At 41.8% G+C, this 22,624-nt stretch overlaps 1 protein-coding gene across 1 annotated transcript; it reads left to right on the forward strand.

Annotated features, from left to right (window-relative positions):
• Nucleotides 1–1,034: 1,034 nt before the first annotated feature.
• LOC143786251 (myosin-1-like) lies at nt 1,035–22,624 on the forward strand. The gene is made up of 11 exons (XM_077275527.1): nt 1,035–1,331; nt 7,627–7,792; nt 10,207–10,331; nt 10,792–11,100; nt 11,360–11,563; nt 11,752–11,877; nt 11,965–12,135; nt 17,153–17,257; nt 17,329–17,424; nt 17,849–17,986; nt 22,428–22,624. Exons 1-11 carry the CDS (start codon nt 1,035–1,037, stop codon nt 22,449–22,451), a joined length of 1,761 nt encoding a protein of 586 aa, XP_077131642.1. The 3' UTR covers nt 22,452–22,624.

Here is a 22,624-nt window from a genome sequence, read left to right on the forward strand (position 1 = left end):
AAGAAAGTGGAGGGCTTTCCCAATAAATGAAAAAATCCACTCCCTAATCAAAAGAGAGTGGAAGAGACCAGATAAAAAAGTTCTCCTTTCTCGAAAAAGGAAGTATCCCTTTGATGACCCTGTATGCTCTCTTTGGGGGAAAGCGCCAAAGCTAGATGTGGCGATAGCGAAAGCCTCCAAAAGATTTTCCCTGCCTTCGAAGACGTGGGGACATTAAAAGACCCCATGGATAAAAAGGCAGAAACGTTTTTTAAAAGGTTCCTGGGAGGCAGCTGGGGGAGGATTAAAACCAGCTATAGCAGCCACGTGTACTGACCGAGCCTTAATGGTATGGCTAGACCACTTAGACTTGCAGCTGAAAGGGAAAGCCCCCAGAGAAACTATTCAAAAATCGGTCTCTGTAATGAGAGGAGCAGCAGCATTCTTAGTGGACTCATCTGTAGACTCAGCCAGGTTAGCGGCCAGGTCCGCCTCCTTCTCAAATGCTACAAAGCGAGCCCTATGGTTCATATGCTGGTCGGGATGGATGGGAAGATAAAAGAAATAAAGGCAAAGGGTTTATGTTCAATAGACCCCCGATAATAAAAAGCAACCACAATGAAGGTGTTCTCCAGGTCGGAGGAAGGTTGACCTACTTTTTCCCGGCCTGGGAAAAAATATCCGGAAGTTCATGGATCCTGGACATAATAACAAGGGGCCTAAAATTGAAATTTCATGCCCTTCCAGCCAATTCCTTCACAGTAACTCCTCAAAAAGCAGCAGAAGAAGAACAATTAACCCTTCAAAAATAAATTTTTAATCTGATAGAGAAAGACGTGCCGTGCTACAAGAAAGGTTTCTACTCCCCTCTCTTTCTGTGGAAGAAACCAGATGGGACGTACAGGACAATCGTAAATTTAAAAAAATTAAACAAGTTCCTGGAAACCCAACATTTCAAAATGGAAACAATAAAGTCATGTGTAAAAATGCTTTTTCTGTTGTTTTTCATGACTGTATTAGACTTAAGAGATGCGTACTATCATGTACCCATCCACATGGACCATCAAAAATTCCTCAAAGTAGCAGTAATGATTCAGGGGGATGTAAAACATTACCAGTTCAGAGCACTCCCTTTCGGCCTGGCCATTGCTCCAAGAGTATTTACCAAAATAATGGCGGAAGATATGGCCCATATAAGAGAACAAAACATTCTGATAATCCCATATCTGGATGATCCCCTAGTAATAGGCGTCTCCTCTTATCACTGCAAACAGTTGGACGAGGTCATGAAGTCTCTGACGAGTCTGGGATGGATGCTAAATTTATCCAAGTCCAGAGTCATACCGAGTCAGGTATAAGAGTACTTGGGAATAATCCTAGACTCGAATAAACAAGAATGTTATCTCCCACTGGGAAAAATACTAAATATGATACAGATGATATCACGTATAAGAGACTCCCCTGTCACCACCTTGAAGAAGGCAATGTCCCTGCTGGGATCAATGACAGCTTGTATCCCGGCGGTCCAGTGGGCACAAAGCCATGCCTGGGATCTACAATGGGAAATATTAGAGGCAGGGGCATCCCTAGATGGGAATTTAGAAGGGCAGTTAAACATCTCATCAAAAATGGTACACTCCCTTGTATGGTGGGCAGATTCAGTCAATTTAACCAGAGGTGTTCCCTGGGTATGGCCAACATCCAAAACTCTAACCACGGACACAAGCTCTTGGGGGTGGGGTGCGCATCTAGGAGATCAAATTTTCCAAAGTCCTTGGTCAGAAGAACACAAATTAACTTCCTCAAACATGAAAGAGCTACTAGCAGTAAAATTTGCTCTCATCCACTTTCTGGGCTCCCTTCGATCCCTCCAAGTAAGGGTGTTTTTGAACAACCAGGTGGTGGTATCAACAGAGAAAAATAGAGTAAAATGTCCCAAACAACATCTTAAGGATAAAAAATATTCATTTATTTGAAAAACACATACAAAAAGAACTCACAAAAAGCTAACATGCGAAAAGCGCATCAGGGGCTGAGGGGCGAGGTGGGGACATTCCCCTGATAAACAATGGGTAAGCATGTTTTTGGATTTACTCCCGGTCTGAGTGGACTTGTAATTTATTAAGGCATTGTGAGTTCTTCTGATTACTGAAAGCCAGTGGCCCATAACTATAGTGTATGTATTACATAATTGCTTCCCTGGGGTGTATTGTATTGTTCCCCCTTAGTCTTGCATATCTGCAGATCTCCTCCATTTAAAATCCCTTGATGTATGTAAGGCTACTTTCACACTAGCGTTGGTACGGGTCCGTCGCTATGCGTCGGGCCCACGTACCGACGCACGTTGTGAAAATGTAGCACGACATGGGCAGCGGATGCAGTTTTTCAACGCATCCGCTGCCCAGTCTAAAGTCTGGGGAGGAGGGGGCGGAGTTTCGGCCGGGCATGCACAGTCGAAAATGGCAGACTCAATGTACGAAAAAACGTTCACTTGAACGTTTTTTCGCTACGACGGTCCGCCAAATACCGACGGATCCTGTGCAAGACGGACGCGACGTGTGGCCATACGTCACAATCCGTTGGCAATAAAAGTCTATGGGAAAAAAACCGCATCCTGCGGGCACATTTGCAGGATCCGTTTTTTTCCAAAAACGACGGATTGTGACGTACGTCACTCGACGTACACGACGCTAGTGTGAAAGAGGGCTAACATGTACATTTTAAACACTTTTTGTATGTGTTTTTTCAAATAAATGAATATTTTTTTATCCTCAAGATGTTGTTTGGGACATTTTTGCTCTTTTTTTCTCTGTTGAAATATAGCTGGAGCGATCCATTTGAATTTACATTTTCTAGTCATTTTGGGAGAGCTGGAATACTTTTCTCTCGGCTTCAATGTATGGTGGTGCTTTACAATTATATTAATGTGAACCAGGTGGTGGTAGCATACTTAAACCACCAGGGGGGCACCAGTTCTCGGGCCCAGTAGCTCTAGACGCCTTTACGATACCCTGGAATTACCATCTAGCTTACGCTTTTCCACTAATAGCGCTGATTCCCTTATTGTTGAGGAAAATTCGTGAGGACAACGCAAGTGTTATCATAATAGCACCTTTCTGGCCACGAAGAATATGTTTTTCATGGCTGAGGATGATGTCCATCTCCGACCCTTGGGTCCTTCCGGACATTCCGGATCTCTTGTCCCAGGGGCCAGTGAATCATTCACAGGTAGAAAACTTACACAAGACAGCTTTGCATTTGATAGGGAACTTCTGAGCAGTAAGGGGTTCTCTTCAAACTTATTATCCACCCTACTACAAAGTAGGAAACCGGTAACTACTAAGGTGTATGGGCGAGTGTGGAAAAAATGGATCTCAGTATTAGATGCCAACCTAACTGGGGAAGTCCCAATAAACAAAATCCTAGAATTATTACAGAACGGGTTGGAACAGGGGTTGTCAACAAGCACCTTAAAAGTTCTGGTTGCAGCGCTAGGAGCCCTGTACAACTACGACCTGGCCAGGTACCTTTGGGTAGCAAGATTTATTAAGGCTTCAAGTAAATCCAGACCTATTTCCCTTCATGCTACTCCTCCCTGGGACCTGAATTTTGTCCTTAATGCACTAACTAAGGCTCCCTTTGAACCTCTGTCAGAAGCCCTATTGAAAATCATATCCTTTAAGACCTATCTTCTCGTAGCTGTAACATCAGCTCATAGGGTTAGCGATATGCAGGCTTTATCGGCATACCCACCCTTTACACAGATACTGGAGGATAGAGTCATCCTGAAAAACCTACCCAGCTTATCTTCCGAAAGTTGAATCGCAGTTTCATAGGGCCGAAGAAATCTCCCTTCTGCCCCAATCCCAAAAGTGAGGGGGAAGAAGTGCTGCACACGTTAGATGTAAAGGGATGCCTAGTCCAGTATTTGGTAGCTAGGAGGGAATGTAGGAAGGCTAGGTCTCTTTTTGTATGCTTCCAGGGTCCACGGAAGGGACAGAAAGCATCAAAGGCCACACTGGCAAGATGGGTAAGAGACGCTATCATCCTATCACATTCCAGCTGTTCCAAGGGAGATAAAAGCCCATTCAACCAGAGCAGTGGCGACTTCCTGGGCTGAGAGCCGGCGCCTCGATAGAGCAGATATGTAGAGCCGCTACTTTGTCTTCTACCTCTACATTCTTTAATCATTAACGGCTATACTTTGCCTCTTCTTCACATCTCACCTTTGGGAGAAGGGTTCTGGCTGCAGTGGTCCCCCCCCCCAATGTACAATCTCTGTAGTTCTCTCTGTGGTGCCGTCATGGAGGAAAAAGAGAAAATCGTGGTTACTTACCGATAACTGTATTTCTCTGATTCCTTGACGGCACCCGTACATTCCCTCCCTTCACGTGTGGGTGTGCACACTGGAATTAGTTAGTAATTAGCCACGCGGTGCCTCTATTAAGCTTAGTTGAATATTAAACATTTTTTTTGTATAACCATTCAAGTTGCAGCTGAAGTTCTATTAATGCTCTGTAAAGCCAACTAATGCAGGGGAGAGGTACCACATTTTTCACCTGTAGGTTTCCCTGAGGGTGGATCCCCTCTCTCTGTGGTGCCGTCATGGGATCAGAGAAAAACCGTTATCGGTAAGTAACTACGATTTTCTTCACCTTATACCTGCTCCTTTTATTGTAAAGCAATCCATAGCCCCTTATTTCAACACTTATTTGCTTGGTCACGCTGCCTACTACAGCCAGGTTATTGTAATCTAAAAATGTGCAAATCTACCAATTTTTTTTGTGTCATAGCTAGTGTTGAGCATTCCTATACCAAGTTCCGATACTTTCAGTATATCGGATACAGGAATCGGAAGTTCCCATAATTCACAGAGCCAGAATTCAGCTAATGAAGACTAATTAGAAGTGTGGGCACATCCTGATCTGCATGGTAGGCATGTAACTACTGGCATGGCTGTGATTGGCTGCTGAAATAATGTCATGATGCACTATAAAAGTCGCTGCCGCCATTTTGGGCTCACTCTGCTGTGTATTCAGTTAGGGACAGGATGCTGTGTTCTGACTGAGGGCCAGTTTAGAGATAGCGATTTGCTTCATTGTGCTTTACCCAGGCTAATATAGCAACCGCTGTGAGAGAGACCTTTTTTTTGCCTTGCAGAGCTGTTCACGGCTGTCTGCAAGGTGTCTGTGTGATTGCAGCTCACTCTGTAGTCTGGTCTGCAGCCACCGCTGGTTGTAGTCAGCTCAGGGTGCGTCACTGCCTCATACCATTCCATTGTCCGTTTTTCAAAAAGTGCAGCCTGCTGCACATTTTTTCAAATTTATCCTATTAGTGGCTTTCCATCCGTATCCTGCTAGATTGTGGAAAAACACTATATAGGATTACATAGAGGAGCTTTTTTTTGGCCTTGCAGTGCCATTTACAGCTGTCTGCACGTTCTCCGCGTGAGTGCAGCTCACTCTGTAGTCTGTTCTGCCGCCACAGCCAGTTGTAGTCAGCTCAGGGTGCATCACTGCCTCATACCGTTCCATTGTCAGTTTCTCAATTAGTGCAGCCTGCTGCACACTTTCTCAAATTTATCCTGTTAGTGGCTTTCCATCCGTATCCTGCTAGATTGTGGAAAAACACTATCTAGGATTACATAGAGGAGCTTTTTTTGACCTTGCCGTGCCGTTAATGGCTGTCTGCACGGTCTCTGTGTGAGTGCAGCTCAGTCTGTAGTCTGTTCTGCGGAAAAAACAAACAGCTAATAAAGTTCACCAAACACTCCACTTTAGAGTTGTGTAGGCCACATTAGCTCATATTATAGTCTAGTCCACACTTGATAAAATTAGTGTTCCTTATACCTCTTTGCAGCTGTTCATGAATAAGCACACTAAACCCTTAGTACTTTTCTGCCTATCTCTTACTGTCTCACTTATTCATTCTCGTCTGGACTATTGTAACTCTCTACTAATTGGCCTACCTTTTACCAGACTCTCCCCGCTCCAATCTGTCCTGAATGCTGCTGCCAGGATCATATTCCTCGCCGACCGTTACACCGATGCCTCTACCTTGTGCCAGTCATTACACTGGCTACCCATCCAATCCAGAATCCAGTACAAAACTACTACCCTCATCCACAAAGCACTCCATGGCTCAGCACCACCCTACATCTCCTCTCTGGTCTCAGTCTACCAACCTACCCGTGCCCTCCGCTCTGCTAATGACCTCAGGTTAGCATCCTCAATAATCAGAACCTCCCACTCCCGTCTCCAAGACTTTACACGTGCGGCGCCGATTCTTTGGAATGCACTACCTAGGTTAATACAATTAATCCCCAATCCCCACAGTTTTAAGCGTGCCCTAAAAACTCATTTGTTCAGATTGGCCTACCGCCTCAACGCATTAACCTAATTATCCCTGTGTGGCCTATTAATAAAAATACAACAACATAATCATGTTCCTCCATCATGTTCTCATACACTTTATGCAGTTAATAGCCCTCTGTGTCTGTACTGTTACATACTTAGGCAGTTAACTGGTTCATGCAGCTTTACATGAACACCCGAGCCTTACACTATGGCTGGTCCAAATAACTAAAGCAATTGTTACCATCCACCTCTCGTGTCTCCCCTTTTCCTCATAGATTGTAAGCTTGCGAGCAGGGCCCTCATTCCTACTGGTATCTGTTTTGAACTGTGATTTCTGTTATGCTGTAATGTCTATTGTCTGTACAAGTCCCCTCTATAAGTTGTAAAGCGCTGCGGAATATGTTGGCGCTATATAAATAAAATTATTATTATTATTATTATTATTATTATTATTAGATATAAGGTCAGGATCTGGGATAGTAAGTCAGGGCTCTGGGATAATATCAGATATCAGGTCGGATCTGGGATAGTAAGTCAGGGCTCTGGGATAATATCAGATATAAAGTCAGGATCTGGGATAGTAAGTCAGGGCTCTGGGATAATATCAGATATGATGTCAGGATCTGGGATAGTAAGTCAGGGCTCTGGGATAATATTAGATATAAGGTCAGGATCTGGGATAGTAAGTCAGGGCTCTGGGATAATATCAGATATCAGGTCGGATCTGGGATAGTAAGTCAGGGCTCTGGGATAATATCAGATATAAAGTCAGGATCTGGGATAGTAAGTCAGGGCTCTGGGATAATATCAGATATGATGTCAGGATCTGGGATAGTAAGTCAGGGCTCTGGGATAATATTAGATATAAGGTCAGGATCTGGGATAGTAAGTCAGGGCTCTGGGATAATATCAGATATCAGGTCGGATCTGGGATAGTAAGTCAGGGCTCTGGGATAATATCAGATATAAAGTCAGGATCTGGGATAGTAAGTCAGGGCTCTGGGATAATATCAGATATGATGTCAGGATCTGGGATAGTAAGTCAGGGCTCTGGGATAATATTAGATATAAGGTCAGGATCTGGGATAGTAAGTCAGGGCTCTGGGATAATATCAGATATCAGGTCGGATCTGGGATAGTAAGTCAGGGCTCTGGGATAATAGCAGATATAAAGTCAGGATCTGGGATAGTAAGTCAGGGCTCTGGGATAATATCAGATATGAGGTCAGGATCTGGGATAATAAGTCAGAGCTTTGATATTTGACTTTTGGTTGTAATTTTCCCACATTAGATCCTCTCAGAATGGCGGCAGAAATACGAGGAATCTCAGTCTGAACTTGAATCTTCTATGAAAGAATCGAGATGTCTAAGCACAGAGCTCTTCAAAATGAAGAACGCATACGAGGAGACCCTGGACAGTCTGGAGACGATAAGGAGGGAAAATAAGAACCTGCAGGGTGAGTGCAGCACCCGTGCATGAGCAGCCTCATGTACCGGGAATTATGGGAAATAACCCGCTGTGTCTAAGGCTGGGGTCACACATGGCGTAAGAAAATACGCCACGTATTATACGTCCGTACTACGGCCGTAATACGGAGAAATGTCCCCAAAATATTGATCCGTAGTCAGGGTGTTTCAGCGTATTTTGCGCATGGCATCCTCCGTATGTAATCCGTATGGCATCCGTACTGCGAGATTTTCGCGCAGGCTTGCAAAACCGACATCTAATGGATTTATGTGCTCAAATGTTAGGGAAAACATATATACAGTATATATATATATATATATATGTCATTGAGACACATATATATATATTCTGTATTTAGATTTCATTCAGCGCGATATCTGTGAACAGCCGCTAATTCAATTGCCGGCTTTTCATTTCTCCTGCACAAACCCGACAGGATATGAGACATGGTTTACATACAGTAAACCATCTCATATCCCCTTTTTTTTGCATATTCCACATTACTAATGTTAGTAGTGTGTATGTGCAAAATTTCAGCGCTGTAGCTGCTGAAATAAAGGGTTAAATGGCGGAAAAAATTGGCGTGGGCTCCCGCGCAATTTTCTCCGCCAGAGTGGTAAAGCCAGTGACTGAGGGCAGATATTAATAGCCAGGAGAGGGTCCATGGTTATTGGCCCCCCCGTGGCTAAAAACATCTGCCCCCAGCCACCCCAGAAAAGGCACATCTGGAAGATGCGCCAATTCTGGCACTTGGCCACTCTCTTCCCACTCCCTGTAGCGGTGGGATATGGGGTAATGAAGGGTTAATGCCACCTTGCTATTGTAAGGTGACATTAAGCCAGATTAATAATGGAGAGGCGTCAATTATGACACCTATCCATTATTAATCCAATTGTAGGAAAGGGTTAAAAAACACACACACACATGATTACAAAGTAGTTTAATGAAATAAACACAGCGGTTGTTGTAATAATTTATTGTTCTCCCATTCCATTTCCAGGACCTCGCTTGGCAACATAATAAACGCACAAGATACATACCTTCTGCTGTCAGATCTCGTCCCACGAAGTAATCCATCTGAAGGGGTTAACTAATATTACAGGCAGGAGCCCTGCAAATGCAGCTGTGCTCCGTGCTTGTAATCCCCGGGGAATGAATGAAATGTAGGTCATTGACCTACATTTCCTTCAGTCGCGGTGATGCGCCCCCTGGTGGATGTCCTCATATGACCTGGAGCGTGGGAAAAAGTTCCCAGGCTGCAGTTCATGAGAACATCCAGCAGGGGCGCATCACCGCGACTGAAGGAAATGTAGGTCAATGACCTACATTTCATTCATTCCCCGGGGATTACAAGCACGGAGCACAGCTGCATTTGCAGGGCTCCTGCCTGTAATATTAGTTAACCCCTTCAGATGGATTACTTCGTGGGACGAGATCTGACAGCAGAAGGTATGTATCTTGTGCGTTTATTATGTTGCCAAGCGAGGTCCTGGAAATGGAATGGGAGAACAATAAATTATTACAACAACCGCTGTGTTTATTTCATTAAACTACTTTGTAATCATGTGTGTGTGTGTTTTTTAACCCTTTCCTACAATTGGATTAATAATGGATAGGTGTCATAATTGACGCCTCTCCATTATTAATCTGGCTTAATGTCACCTTACAATAGCAAGGTGGCATTAACCCTTCATTACCCCATATCCCACCGCTACAGGGAGTGGGAAGAGAGTGGCCAAGTGCCAGAATTGGCGCATCTTCCAGATGGGCCTTTTCTGGGGTGGCTGGGGGCAGATGTTTGTAGCCACGGGGGGGCCAATAACCATGGACCCTCTCCTGGCTATTAATATCTGCCCTCAGTCACTGGCTTTACCACTCTGGCGGAGAAAATTGCGCGGGAGCCCACGCCAATTTTTTCCGCCATTTAACCCTTTATTTCAGCAGCTACAGCGCTGAAATTTTGCACATACACACTACTAACATTAGTAGTGTGGAATATGCAACAAAAAAGGGGATATGAGATGGTTTACTGTATGAAAACCATGTCTCATATCCTGTCGGGTTTGTGCAGGAGAAATGAGAAGCCGGCAATTGAATTACCGACTTTTCACTAACAGCGCTGCGTATTTCTCGCAAGTCACACTGCAGGTCCGTGTGGAATCCGTATTTTTCGCGCCCCCATAGACTTTCATTGGCGTATTATTTGCGCAGTACGCTGACAAACGCAGCATGCTGCGATTTTGTACGGCCGTAGAAAGCCGTATAATACTGAACCGTAATATACGGCTAATAGGAGCAGCCCCATTGAGAATAATTGTGCCGTATGTAATGCGAGTTTTACGGACGTAGTTTCTGCGCTCTTACGTCCGTAAAACTCGCATGTGTGACCCCAGCCTTATACAGAGGAGATCACGGACCTCACGGAACAAGTGACCATGAGCAGTAAGACCATTCATGAGCTGGAGAAGGCCAAGAAGCAGGTGGAGATGGAGAAGAGCGAAATGCAGGCTTCACTGGAGGAAGCGGAGGTACCCCGCCTGTACATCAGATCACGTGCAGTGCCCGATCACCACAGGCAGGGGGCGGTGAAGTCCTCCTGCTTCATCCCCAGACATGAACACGGACAACCGTGCCCTCCCGACCTATTCAATAAATGGGCTTTTTCTGCTCATATAGGATATGTTCACACAACGCAGTTTTGGACCATTGTGGCAAAAAACACATTGTGTGAACATATCCTTAGACTGCTGCATTCAGATTTGGGGGGTGGAGTAAATTCCATTTTAAGGTGAAAAATTCCAATTAAAGGGGTGCTCTAGTCTGCAAAAAGTTCCACCATCTAGGTCATAACCTGCTCAATGTGAACCAATGGGAGAGAAAATTGTCCAGATGGACCAACTCCGGGAGAGAGGTGGGATTTTGGTCACGTCCTGTTCTCATCGTCTCGATAGATTATTATATCACCAATCCCCTGTTGTCTGTTTAAAGGCAACTTTGGAGCATGAAGAGGCCAAGATCCTACGCATCCAGCTGGAACTGACCCAAGTGAGGGCTGACATCGAACGCAGGGTGGCAGAGAAGGATGAGGAGATCGAACAGATGAAGAGGAACTACCAGAGGACATTTGAGACCATGCAGACGGCCCTGGATTCTGAGATCAGGAACAGAAACGAGGCTATCAGAATTAAGAAGAAGATGGAGGGCGACCTCAACGAGATGGAGATACAGCTCAGCCATTCACACCGCATCGCGGCAGAAGCTCAAAAATACCTGAGGAACATTCAAGGACAACTCAAGGTGAGTCTCATGTGGGGTAGAAGATGGCAACAACTCAATCACAGCTGTTGACCTACAATTGACTCCTGCCTTCAGAGTAGTATATGAAATAGTCACTATTGTGTAGTCCTCTCTTCTTTTGGACAGTGGACTTCTGCTGATAAGTCTAGTCATGAAAACTCAAGGTTTGTTGGTTCTTCACCCAAAGCTGTAGAGTCCTCTATCTGGTGGACATTTTGCCTGTTCCCCAGTGACCCTTGGGTTATCTATCTCCTGCTAGGATGCTCAGATCCACCTTGATGATGCTGTCCGTGGACAGGAAGAGCTCAAGGAGCAGCTTGCCATCGTTGAACGTAGAAACAACCTCTTGGTGGTGGAGATCGAGGAGCTGAGGACTTCCCTAGAACAGACAGAGAGATCCAGGAAGATTGCGGAACAGGAGCTCATGGACTCCACCGAGCGAGTTCAGCTCCTGCATTCCCAGGTAAGGGAATGACCTCATGATGCGTTACTTATGGGTGAAGATGGTACATGGTGACCCCAGTGCTGACTATCTACAGATCATCCTGCATGTGATGGTCTTCATCAGTCATGAAGACGTCAGGCCCTCCCATTGACAGGTAGTGACTGTGATGGCAGTGGGTTTTCAGAAAATACTTTTCTTTTCACCAGAACACGAGCCTCATCAGCATCAAGAAGAAGCTGGAGAGCGACGTCTCACAACTGCAAGGTGACATGGAGGACGTGACCAAGGAGGCCAGGGACGCCGAGGAAAAAGCAAAGAAAGCCATCACTGATGTAAGACACGCATGACTCTTATACAGGGATGGAACCTGTAAATCTGTGATCACATCAGGGAAAGTTGTTGTTATTTGGAATTTTCAGGCAGCCATGATGGCCGAGGAACTGAAAAAGGAGCAAGACACCAGCGCCCACCTCGAGAGGATGAAGAAGAATCTGGATCAGATGGTGAAGGATCTGCAATTGCGTCTGGAAGAAGCTGAACAGCTCGCACTTAAGGGCGGCAGGAAACAACTTCAGAAGCTTGAGGCTAGAGTAAGAACCGAGCAAAACCTATAAAATGTACAACAATGTAGCTCGTATACTACTGCCCCATGTGCAAGAATATAACTACTATAATACTGCTCCTATATACAAGAATATAACTACTATAATACTGCCCCTATGTACAAGAATATAACTACTATAATACTGCCCCTATGTACAAGAATATAAATACTATAATACTGCCCCCATGTACAAGAATATAACTACTATAATACTGCCCCTATGTACAAGAATATAACTACTATAATACTGCTCCTATGTACAATAATATAACTAGTATAATACTGCCCCCTATGTACAAGAATATAACTACTATAATGCTGCTCCTTTGTACAGGAATATAACTACTATAATACTGCCCCTATGTACAAGAATATAACTACTATAATACTGCTCCTATGTACACGAATATAACTACTATAATACTGCCCCCTATGTACAAGAATATAACTACTATAATACTGCCCCCATGTACAAGAATATAACTACTATAATACTGCCCCTATGTACAAGAATATAACTACTATAATACTGCCCCTATGTACAAGAATATAACTACTATAATACTGCCCCTATGTACAAGAATATAACTACTATAATACTGCCCCCATGTACAAGAATATAACTACTATAATACTGCCCCCATGTACAAGAATATAACTACTATAATACTGCCCCTATGTACAAGAATATAACTACTGTAATACTGCCCCTATGTACAAGAATATAACTACTATAATACTGCTCCTATGTACAAGAATATAACTACTATAATACTGCCCCTATGTACAAGAATATAACCACTATAATACTGCCCCTATGTACAAGAATATAACTACTATAATACTGCCCCTATGTACAAGAATATAACTACTATAATACTGCCCCTATGTATAAGAATATAACTAATATAATACTGCCCCTATGTACAAGAATATAACTACTATAATACTGCTCCTATGTACAAGAATATAACTACTATAATACTGCCCCTATGTACAAGAATATAACTACTATAATACTGCCCCTATGTACAAGAATATAACTACTATAATACTGCTCCCTATGTACAAGAGTATAACTACTATAATACTGCTCCTATGTACAAGAATATAACTACTATAATACTGCCCCTATGTACAAGAATATAACTACTATAATACTGCTCCCTATGTACAAGAGTATAACTACTATAATACTGCCCCTATGTACAAGAATTTAATTACTATAATACTGCTCCTATGTACAAGAATATAACTACTATAATACTGCTCCTATGTACAAGAATATAACTACTATAATACTGCCCCTATATGCAAGAATGTAACTACTATAATACTGCCCCTATGTACAAGAATATAACTACTATAATACTGCTCCTATGTACAAGAATATAACTACTATAATACTGCCCCTATATACAAGAATATAACTACTATAATACTGCCCCTATGTACAAGAATTTAATTACTATAATACTGCTCCTATGTACAAGAATATAACTACTATAATACTGCCCCTATATACAAGAATATAACTACTATAATACTGCCCCTATGTACAAGAATTTAATTACTATAATACTGCTCCTATGTACAAGAATATAACTACTATAATATTGCTTCTATGTACAAGAATATAACTACTATACTGTTATTTGAAAAAGTTTGGGCACCCCTATTAATCTTAAGCTTAATGTTTTATAAAAATTGTTTTTTTTACAACAGCTATTTCAGTTTCATATATCTAATAACTGTTGGACACAGTAATGTTTCTGCCTTGAAATGAGGTTTATTGTACTAACAGAAAATGTGCAATCTGCATTCAAACAAAATTTGACAGGTGCATAAGTATGGGCACCCTTATCATGTTCTTGTTTTAAATACTCCTACCTACTTTTTACTGACTTACTAAAGCACTTTTTTTGGTTTTGTAACCTCATTGAGCTGTGAACATCATAGCCAGGTGTATGCAATCATGAGAAAAGCTACTTAAAGTGGCCACTTGCAAGTTGTTCTCCTGTTTGAATCTCCTCTGAAGAGTGGCATCATGGGCTCCTCAAAACAACTGTCAAATGATCTGAAAACAAAGATTATTCAACATAGTTGTTCAGGGGAAGGATACAAAAAGCTGTCTCAGAGATTTATCCTGTCAATTTCCACTGTGAGGAACATAGTAAGGAAATGGAAGAACACAGGTACAGTTCTTGTTAAGGCCAGAAGTGGCAGGCCAAGAAAAACATCAGAAAGGCAGAGAAGAAGAATGGTGAGATCAGTCAAGGACAATCCTCAGACCACCTCCAGAGAGCTGCAGCATCAACTTGCTGCAGATGGTGTCACTGTGCATCGGTCAACTATACAACGCACTGTGTTTTTTTGCCGCCATGCATAACTCCTTTTTGTATTACCAAACAACTCAATCTTGGTTTCATCAGTCCACAGGACCTTCTTCCAAAAAGAAATTGGCTTCTCCAAATGTTCTTTTGCATACCTCAGCCGACTCTGTTTGTGGCGTGCTTGCAGAAACGGCTTCTTTCGCATCACTCTCCCATACAGCTTCTCCTTGTGCAAAGTGCGTTGTATAGTTGACCGATGCACAGTGACACCATCTGCAGCAAGTTGATGCTGCAGCTCTCTGGAGGTGGTCTGAGGACTGTCCTTGACTGATCTCACCATTCTTCTTCTCTGCCTTTCTGATGTTTTTCTTGGCCTGCCACTTCTGGCCTTAACAAGAACTGTACCTGTGTTCTTCCATTTCCTTACTATCTTCCTCACAGTGGAAATTGACAGGTTAAACCTCTGAGACAGCTTTTTGTATCCTTCCCCTGAACAACTATGTTGAATAATCTTTGTTTTCAGATCATTTGACAGTTGTTTTGAGGAGCCCATGATGCCACTCTTCAGAGGAGATTCAAACAGGAGAACAACTTGCAAGTGGCCACTTTAAGTAGCTTTTCTCATGATTGCATACACCTAGCTATGAAGTTCAAAGCTCAGTGAGGTTACAAAACCAAAAAAAGTGCTTTAGTAAGTCAGTAAAAAGTAGGTAGGAGTATTTAAAACAAGAAAATGATAAGGGTGCCCATACTTATGCACCTGTCAAATTTTGTTTTAATGCAGATTGCACATTTTCTGTTAGTACAATAAACCTCATTTCAAGGCAGAAACATTACTGTGTCCAACAGTTATTAGATACATGAAACTGAAATAGCTGTTGCAAAAAAACAATTTTTATAAAACATTAAGCTCAAGATTAATAGGGGTGCCCAAACTTTTTCATATAACTGTAATACTGCTCCTATGTACAAGAATATAACTACTATAATACTGCCCCTATGTACAATAATATAACTACTATAATACTGCTCCTATGTACAAGAATATAACTACTATAATACTGCTCCTATGTACAAGAATATAACTACTATAACACTGCTCCTATGTACAAGAATATAACTACTATAATACTGCCCCTATGTACAAGAATATAACTACTATAATACTGCTCCTATGTACAAGAATATAACTACTATAATACTGCTCCTATGTACAAGAATATAACTACTATAATACTGCTCCTATGTACAAGAATATAACTACTATAATACTGCTCCTATGTACAAGAATATAACTACTATAATACTGCCCCTATGTACAAGAATATAACTACTATAATACTGCCCCCTATGTACAAGAATATAACTACTATAATACTGCCCCTATGTACAAGAATATAACTACTATAATACTGCCCTATGTTCAAGAACATAACTACTATTACACTGCTCCTATATACAAGAATATAACTACTATAATACTGCCCCTATGTACAAGAATATAACTACTATAATACTGCTCCTATGTACAAGAATATAACTACTATAATACTGCCCCTATGTACAAGAATATAACTACTATAATACTGCCCCCTATGTACAATAATATAACTACTATAATACTGCCCCTATGTACAAGAATATAACTACTATAATACAGCACTCTATGTACAAGACTATAACTACTATAATACTGCTCCTATGTACAAGAATATAACTACTATAATACTGCTCCTATATACAAGAATATAACTACTATAATACCGCTTCTACGTACAAGAATATAACTACTATAATACTGCCCCCTATGTACAAGAATATAACAACTATAATACTGCTCCTATGTACAAGAATATAACTATTATAATACTGCCCCTATGTACAAGAATATAACTACTATAATACTGCCCCTATGTACAAGAATATAACTACTATAATACTGCCCCTATGTACAAGAATATAACTACTATAATACTGCCCCCTATGTACAATAATATAACTACTATAATACTGCCCCTATGTACAAGAATATAACTACTATAATACAGCACTCTATGTACAAGACTATAACTACTATAATACTGCTCCTATGTACAAGAATATAACTACTATAATACTGCTCCTATATACAAGAATATAACTACTATAATACCGCTTCTATGTACAAGAATATAACTACTATAATACTGCCCCCTATGTACAAGAATATAACAACTATAATACTGCTCCTATGTACAAGAACATAACTACTATAATACTGCCCCTATGTACAAGAATATAACTACTATAATACTGCCCCTATGTACAAGAATATAACAACTATAATACTGCTCCTATGTACAAGAATATAACTATTATAATACTGCCCCTATGTACAAGAATATAACTACTATAATACTGCCCCTATGTACAAGAATATAACTACTATAATACTGCCCCTATGTACAAGAATATAACTACTATAATACTGCCCCTATGTACAAGAATATAACTACTATAATACTGCTCCTATGTACAAGAATATAACTACTATAATACTGCCCCTATGTACAAGAATATAACTACTATAATACTGCTCCTATGTACAAGAATATAACTACTATAATACTGCCCCTATGTATAAGAATATAACTACTATAATACTGCCCCCTGTGGCCGGTTTGTGCACAGGTCAGAGAGCTGGAGGCAGAGTTGGATCTGGAGCAGAAGAGAAGTACAGATGTGATTAAGGGCATTAGGAAGTTTGAGAGACGGGTGAAGGAGCTCACGTTCCAGGTAAGAGATGATCCTGGGATCCGGTTGATCCCTCCGCTGATTGTCTTATTAACCTTTTTTCTGTACTTCAGGCTGAGGAGGACAAGAAGAATAATCTGCGGCTGCAGGATCTGGTGGATAAACTGCAGCTGAAAGTCAAGTCCTACAAGAGGCTTACAGAGGAGGCGGTGAGTGTGAACAGCGGGAGGGAGGAGGCGCCGGGGCTGCAGCAGAGGCCAGCAAGCGGCATCATAGGGGTTAAATGTGCACGACCCATTCTGAAGATGATCACTGCTCATAATCCAGTCACCTCCAGAGCTGCACTCACTATTCTGTTGTTACATCATGTCTTATCCTCCAGTCACCTCCAGAGCTGCAGTCACTATATCCACCCTAATACCACACAGCAGTGCTCACGATGTACCAGTTCTCTGCCAGCAGGAGGCAGAAGACAGCTGTGATGTTCTGTACACCTAGTGCTAACAGCAGAGCATTATTTTTGTGCCTGCAGCTTTGGATGTGACTAGAGTATAATTAAATATTTCTGGATAGTTACAATGTATCCACTCGTCATTGATGCCACTGATTAACTCTTTCATGTCTCATGTACAGGAGGAACATTCAAACACCCACATGTCCAAGTGCAGGAGGGTTCAGCATGACCTGGAGGAGGCCGAAGAGCGAGCGGACATTGCCGAATCCCAGGTCAACAAGCTGCGGCTGAAGACTCGGGAAACCATCACCACCAAGGTGGGTCCTGCGCGGTCCAGATGTATGCCCCTATTAACACCATTGTAGGTTCTGCAGGGGCAGAGTTTTACCTTATGTACACCAATGGGGACTCTGCAGGGGTGGGGTTCCTGTTGTGAATTCCGCTCTTGGGCTCCCTCCGGTGATTATAAGTGGTAATGTTGTGAGTTCTGATCTTGGGCTCCCTCCGGTGGTTATAAGTGGTATTGCTGCTCCTTTGGATTTCAGCAATTATCAGGTGCGTCCACTTATTACCAGTTCTGATTGGGCTATTTAATCTGGCTAGACCCTTTCCTTAGTGCCAGTTGTCCATTGTTCTTTGGTGGATTCACATCTCTGCTTGGATTCTCCTGCTATTCTGACCAAATCATCAAAGATAAGTCCTGGCTTGGTTTTTTGCAGTCCACATGCTGTGGACTTAATAGTTCAGTGCATTCTATGTTTTTTCTTGTCCAGCTTTGTCAGTATGGATTTATTCAGTTAAGCTGGAAGCTCTGGAGAAGCAGATTTACCCTCCACACCTTTAGTCAGGTGTGGAGATTTTTGTAATCTCTGTGGTGGATTTTTCTAGTATTTTAATACTGACCGCACAGTATTCTGTCCTGTACTTTCTATCTAGCTAGAGTGGCCTCCTTTGCTAAATCCTGGTTTCATTCTGCGTTTGTTATTTTCCTCTCCCCTCTCAGTCAATATTTGTGGGGGGCTGTCTATCCTTTGGGGATTTTCTCTGAGGCAAGATAGCTTTCCTGTTTCTATCTTTAGGGGTATTTAGTCCTCAGGCTGTGACGAGGTGTCTAGGCAGTGTTAGGAACATCCCACGGCTACTTCTAGTTGTTGTGTTAAGTTCAGGGTCTGCGGTCAGTACAGGTACCACCTCCTCCAGAGCACGTCCCATGTTGCTCCTAAACCACCAGATCATAACAGGTTCCATAGTCCCACCAATGAAGGTTCCACATAGGCGGGGCTTACCTTATTAACATGTAGCTTAGTTGTGTCCATATCTCGCATAGCCAGTTATGGAGAGTAAGTCTATGAATACTGAATGCAGCACTAAATGTGACTGGAGTATAGGATTTATGAGCGCAGCTCTGGATGCGAATTGTGTAGAAGAATTGTGACTGCAGCTCTGCATGTGAGGAGAGGATAAGATTTATGAATGCAGCTCTGTGTGTAACTGGCTTATGTAATTTATGATGCAGCTTGTGAGGACACAGCATTTCTTCTTAATCATGCCAGGTGTAAATTCCGTAAGCTCGGAAGCATAGACTATTGTCTCTTCTGGTGGGTTAAATTGATATTTGTAAATTGATGAATGGTTATTTACCTCTTATATCAGCTCCTGCAGTTTATTGGACTGTTATCTTTGCAAATCAATGACGCAGGGTCACTGAACAATGATGTTTGCTGATACGTTGATTACACATTATACCAGGCCATGCAGTTTGTTGACTTGCAAACATTGGATGATGAATTATACCCCCACCATTGGCACTCCGCTTTTGATGGGCACCCACAAAAGATAACAGCAAGCATAGTAAGCTGACCGAGAGCAGTGAGGTATGAGGCCAGGTGACCTGATTGTCCCAACCTGGATTCTTCAAGACGTCTTTGAGGGTTCAGCGATGGTCATTGGAGCAGATCTGTGTTCTTCCAGCTGGGGTCGTGGTCCCCTAAGCTGACATTCTGTAGATTTATTGGGACCAGAGGAAAAGTCTCCGTATATAGTTCACAAGTATTTTCAAGCCATCATTCACAGGGGGCAGGGGTGATGATGTTGACCCGCAGCGTTAAATTATTTATAGTTTATCCTTCATTGTTTGCAAGTCAACAAACTGCATGGCCTGGTATAATGTGTAATCTACATATCAGCAAACATCATTGTTCATTGTTGACCCTGCGTCCCTGATCAGGAGCTGATGTAAGAGGTAAATAGCAACCATTCATCAATTTACAAAAAGTATAATTAACCCCTTAACGTCCAATGACGGGCATAGCCCTTCATTTCTGGGTGTCAGTGCCCGCACCAGGATGGGCTATACCCCTCATGCATTTAAACTATCACTGCGAGTAAAAACACAGTGGTAGTTCAGGGCCGACAGCTGTCTGTGAAAATAGTGAAATAAAGTCCATAAAGGGACTAGGTAAAAAAAGAAAACATTTAAAAAAAAATATGTACAAAAATATATATATTACAAAATAATAATAATAATAAAAAAATCCACTAAGAAATACACATTTTTATGTAAAAAAAAATTAAATAAACAAAAAAAGTACACGTTTGGTATCGCCGCGTTGGGAACAATCTGCTCTATAAAAGTGTCACACTATTTAACCCCTTCAGTGAACACCGTAAAAAAAACCAAAAAAACAACAAAATAGTATCACTGAAAACACCAACTTGTCCCGCAAAAAACGAACCGCCGTACAGCTCCGTCAGCAGCAAAAATAAAAAAGTTATAACACTCAGAATAAAGCGAAGCAAAAATTGTTTTTTTCTATAAAAATATCTATTGTGTAAAAACGCCAAAACATGAAGAAAAAATATATAAATGTGGCATTGTTGTAATCATACTGTCCAGAAGAATAAAGCTGTCTTATCGATTTTACCACACGCGGAACGGAGAAAAGAAAAATCCGGAATTGCTGTTTTTTTTGTTCACTCTGCCTCCACAAAAATCGGAATAGAAAGTGATCAAAAAATGTCACGTGCCCAAAAATGGTACCGATAAAAACGTCACTTCTAGCACTTAGGGGGCTCTGTATATGGAGTCCGCAAACTATTCTAGGAAAATCTGTGCTGCAGAAGGCAAATGGCTAAAAGAAAAATTTAGCAGAAAAAATGTGTTTTTTTTCTTAACTCTGTTATAAACTTCTGTAGAGCACCTGATGGTTCAAGATGCTCATGACACATATAGATAAGCTCCTTGAGGGGTTTAGTTTCCAAAATGGTATCACTTGTGGGAGGTTTCCACTGTTAAGGAACATCAGGGGGTCTCCAAAAGTGACATGGTGTCCGATCTCAATTCGAGCCAATTTTGTGTTCAAAAAGTCAAACCTTTCTTCATCCCTTCCGAGCTCTGCCATACGCCCAAACAGTAGTTTACCCCCACATATGGGGTATCAGCGTACTCAGAAGAAATTACACAATAAATATTGGCATCCATTTTCTTCTGTTTCCTTTTTTAAAATAAAAATATTGGTGCTAAAATATGATTTTCGAGGAAACAATGTGATTTTTAATTTTCACGGCTCTACGTTATAAAGTTCTGTGAAGTACCTGGGGGTTCAAGATGCTCACCACATATCTAGATAAGTTCCGTGGGGGGGTCTAGTTTCCAAAATGGGGTCACTTGTGGGGGGTTTCCACTGTTTAGGAACATCAGGAGCTCTGCAAACGCGACATGGCATCCGCTCTCAATTCCAGTCAATTTTACGTTCAAAACCTCAAACGGCGCTCCTTCCCTTCCGAGCCCTGCCATGCACCTAAAGAGTGGTTTACCTGCACATATAGGGTATTGGTGTACTCAGGACAAATTGTACAACAAATATTGTGGTTCATTTCCTCCTGTTACCCATGACAAAATGTAAAATATTTTGTCCGAAGTTAAACTTTTGTGAAAAAAAGTGAAATGTTCATTTTTCCCTTCCACATTGCTTCAATTACTGTGAAGCACCTGAAGGGTTAATAAACTTCTTGAATGTGGTTTTGCGCACCTTGAGGGGTGCAGTTTTTAGAATGGTGTCACTTTTGGGTGTTTTCTGTCTTGTACACCCCTCAGTGACGTTAAATGTGAGATGGTCCCTAAAAAAATGGTTTTGTGAATTTTGTTGTAAAAATGAGAAATTGCTGGTCAACTTTTAACCCTTATAACTTCCTAACAAAAAAAAAGCTTAAAAAATTGTGCTGATGTGAAGTCGACATGTGGGAAATGTTATGTAGTAACTATTTTGTGTGACATAATGCTTTGATTTAGGGGTACAAAAAATAAAAGTTTGAAAATTGTGAAATTTTCAATAAATTTTGAAGAAATGTTACCACTATCATAAAGTACAATATGTCACAAAAAACATTTTCAGAATCACCAGGATCCATGGAAGCGTTCCAGAGCTATTACCTCATAAAGTGACAGTGGTCAGATTTCAACACTCAGGCCTGGTCATTAACCTACAAAGTGGCATGGTCCTTAAGGGGTTAAGAAGGAATGCTGTGTCGTCACATCACACAGCTCCAAATGTCACTGGAGTATATAATTTATGATGCAGCTTTGGATGTGAGTGGAGTATAGGATTTATGATGCAGCTTTGGATATGACTGGAGTATAGGATTTATGAGTGCAGCTTTGGATGTGAGTGGAGTATAGGATTTATGAGCGCAGCTCTGGATGTGACTGGAGTGTACGCTGAGGTGCTTTTGTCTCATTGGCTTCCTTTGTGATTTTAGGTGTTTATGACGACTCAGGAATAAGTCCACAGACGGGAAGATGGCGGTTGCGGTGACCGGAAGACGCTGACTACATCCACGGGACTGAAATCAATTCTGTATGGCGGCTGTTATCAGGAGCATTTATCCCACAGCGTCAGATGGGCTTAGAGATGGCGGATATCGGGGCGTGGGGATGGCGGGTATCTGGGCATGGA

The sequence above is a fragment of the Ranitomeya variabilis genome, chromosome 7 (genome assembly GCF_051348905.1).
Source record: "Ranitomeya variabilis isolate aRanVar5 chromosome 7, aRanVar5.hap1, whole genome shotgun sequence".
NCBI classification, from domain to species: Eukaryota; Metazoa; Chordata; class Amphibia; order Anura; family Dendrobatidae; genus Ranitomeya; species Ranitomeya variabilis.